We start from the raw sequence: 1,906 nt of genomic DNA on the forward strand, positions 1-1,906 counted from the left end.
GCAATGTAAGTACCGACTGGTTGTGTCATAAGAATTCTCCTCCATCCTATATTCTACCAACCTATTTTCGGAAGATCAGCAACACTTACCGTCATGTAGGGCACGCCTGACGACTCGGTGGTCCGGTGTCGTCGATAGATGCTCCTGTTCCACTGCCACAGAGTCATCTACTGATGCTGTATATGGTAAAATACACGGAATAAACGGCAGAAACGTTGTTAAGGACAGCATTATTGATGATTATCCATGTTGCATACTGTGTAGATTGGCAAAAGATCATGTGAATTCGTGGCTATAAAGGAATCCATGCATGCATAGGCCGGTTGAGATATTGTGTTGCCTGAAGCATGAATACATAGCTTTGGTGTCATCGCCTTGAGCGCATGATACGTCATACACTTACAAAGGGACCTTTTGCTGCGAAGGTGTCCGGCTCTGGACGATGGAACCTCCCTTGGTGCAGCCGCGATGAGAGACACGGAGACAGCCAGCATCAGTACCAAGGACACTTCCGTCCCCACTGCTCGCTTCATGGTGGGGAACTGATGTACAAACAGCAATGTCAGTCATCTGTATTGCATTTTTTACCCAAAAGAGTCAAGTAAAACATGCTCTATGACCTAAAAGAAAGTGTGCTTTTAATATTAGCTTTAGTTCACCTTCGTGGGTAGATATGCGGGGATATAAAGTCGAATGACGGTGGTTGAATAAATTGCAATTTGAACCCAACGGCAATCGACTTGCCATCCCCGCACACCCTGGTTTTAAAAGCAACGGATATAGGCTTCCCTGCCGTAAAAATAAACTTGTGTTGAACCTAAATCTAGAGTTTATATGCATCTCATATCAAACATGCGTAAAAGATGTGCCCAGAGAATTTTCCAGAGATGGGGCTTGAGATGAGGCTGAAGAATATAATGATTTTAATGATCCCATGAATGTATGACTGAAATAACGAATGAATGAACCTGTTTACAAGAGAAAGTACAGGATCTTGTATAGAATCTTGGTGAACTGGATGCTTCTTCAAGCCTACTAAACACTGCCTGTGGCGAGCCTTTGTCCACCTGTCATGTGAGTCGAGACAATATATGTAGACACAAAAGAAAGAAAGCTCTTTTTAACTCCCCAAAGCAAAAAATTGTGATTTTAACTTATTTTGATTTAATACCGCAACCACGCGCCAGTGCCATAATAACATGCCATCTTGCTATATGTATGTACGCATGTATGCACCCTTGCCCTATTTGCTCAGTGCCCATATAAGTGTGTCTTAAAGTCTATCAAAATCATTCAACTCCGGTTATAAGTTATCCCTCAGCAAGAACTATCATATTTCAGAATATATTTCGCAATTCTGGGTTATCCGCATTTTACAATTTACCCAAGTATTTCATGTGCATAAGCTGTTTACAAAAGAAGGTACTGTCTTACGAAAGTTTGCCTTGGAGCCATCTCTGATGGATAATCGCCAAGACGAGAGAAGTGACAGCCCATGCCCTATATGCTCAGTGCCCATTCAAATGTGTCTTTAAGTTTTCTATTCATCTGCGAAAACGCCCCCTTTTGTGTCAATCAAAAATCCCTCCAGATCGGTTTGTCATAGCCACTTTGAGATGGGGCTTGAGATGGGGCTGAAGAATATAGTGATTTTAATGATCGCATGAATGTATGACTGAAATAACGAATGAATGAACCTGTTTACAAGAGAAAGTACCGTTTTGGGAATGTTCAGCTGGGTAAAAGTTTGCCTTGAAGCTATATTTGATAGATGATGACTCGTGGCGAGGCCTGCAAAGGCTATTATGTTGTCAGTTTTCTTCTTTGATCTCTCGACAAAATGTTCTACATCAGAAGATTTGTATGGGACCTTGCTGAACTGGCGGCTTCTTCAAAGCTACTGAAA

At 41.9% G+C, this 1,906-nt stretch overlaps 1 protein-coding gene across 2 annotated transcripts in view; it reads right to left on the reverse strand.

Moving 5' to 3' along the window:
* Positions 1-1,906, reverse strand: part of LOC118419186 — a 45,854-nt gene that overhangs the window by 42,546 nt on the left and 1,402 nt on the right. For both annotated transcript variants that reach the window (XM_035825522.1, XM_035825521.1), the window contains exons 2-3: positions 404-542; positions 90-176 (exon numbers count right to left, since the gene is read on the reverse strand). In XM_035825522.1, the coding sequence (XP_035681415.1) occupies positions 90-176; positions 404-533 (217 nt within the window). In that variant the 5' untranslated portion in view covers positions 534-542. The remainder of the gene's footprint in view (positions 1-89; positions 177-403; positions 543-1,906) is intronic.

Source organism: Branchiostoma floridae, chromosome 7, assembly GCF_000003815.2.
Source record: "Branchiostoma floridae strain S238N-H82 chromosome 7, Bfl_VNyyK, whole genome shotgun sequence".
NCBI classification, from domain to species: Eukaryota; Metazoa; Chordata; class Leptocardii; order Amphioxiformes; family Branchiostomatidae; genus Branchiostoma; species Branchiostoma floridae.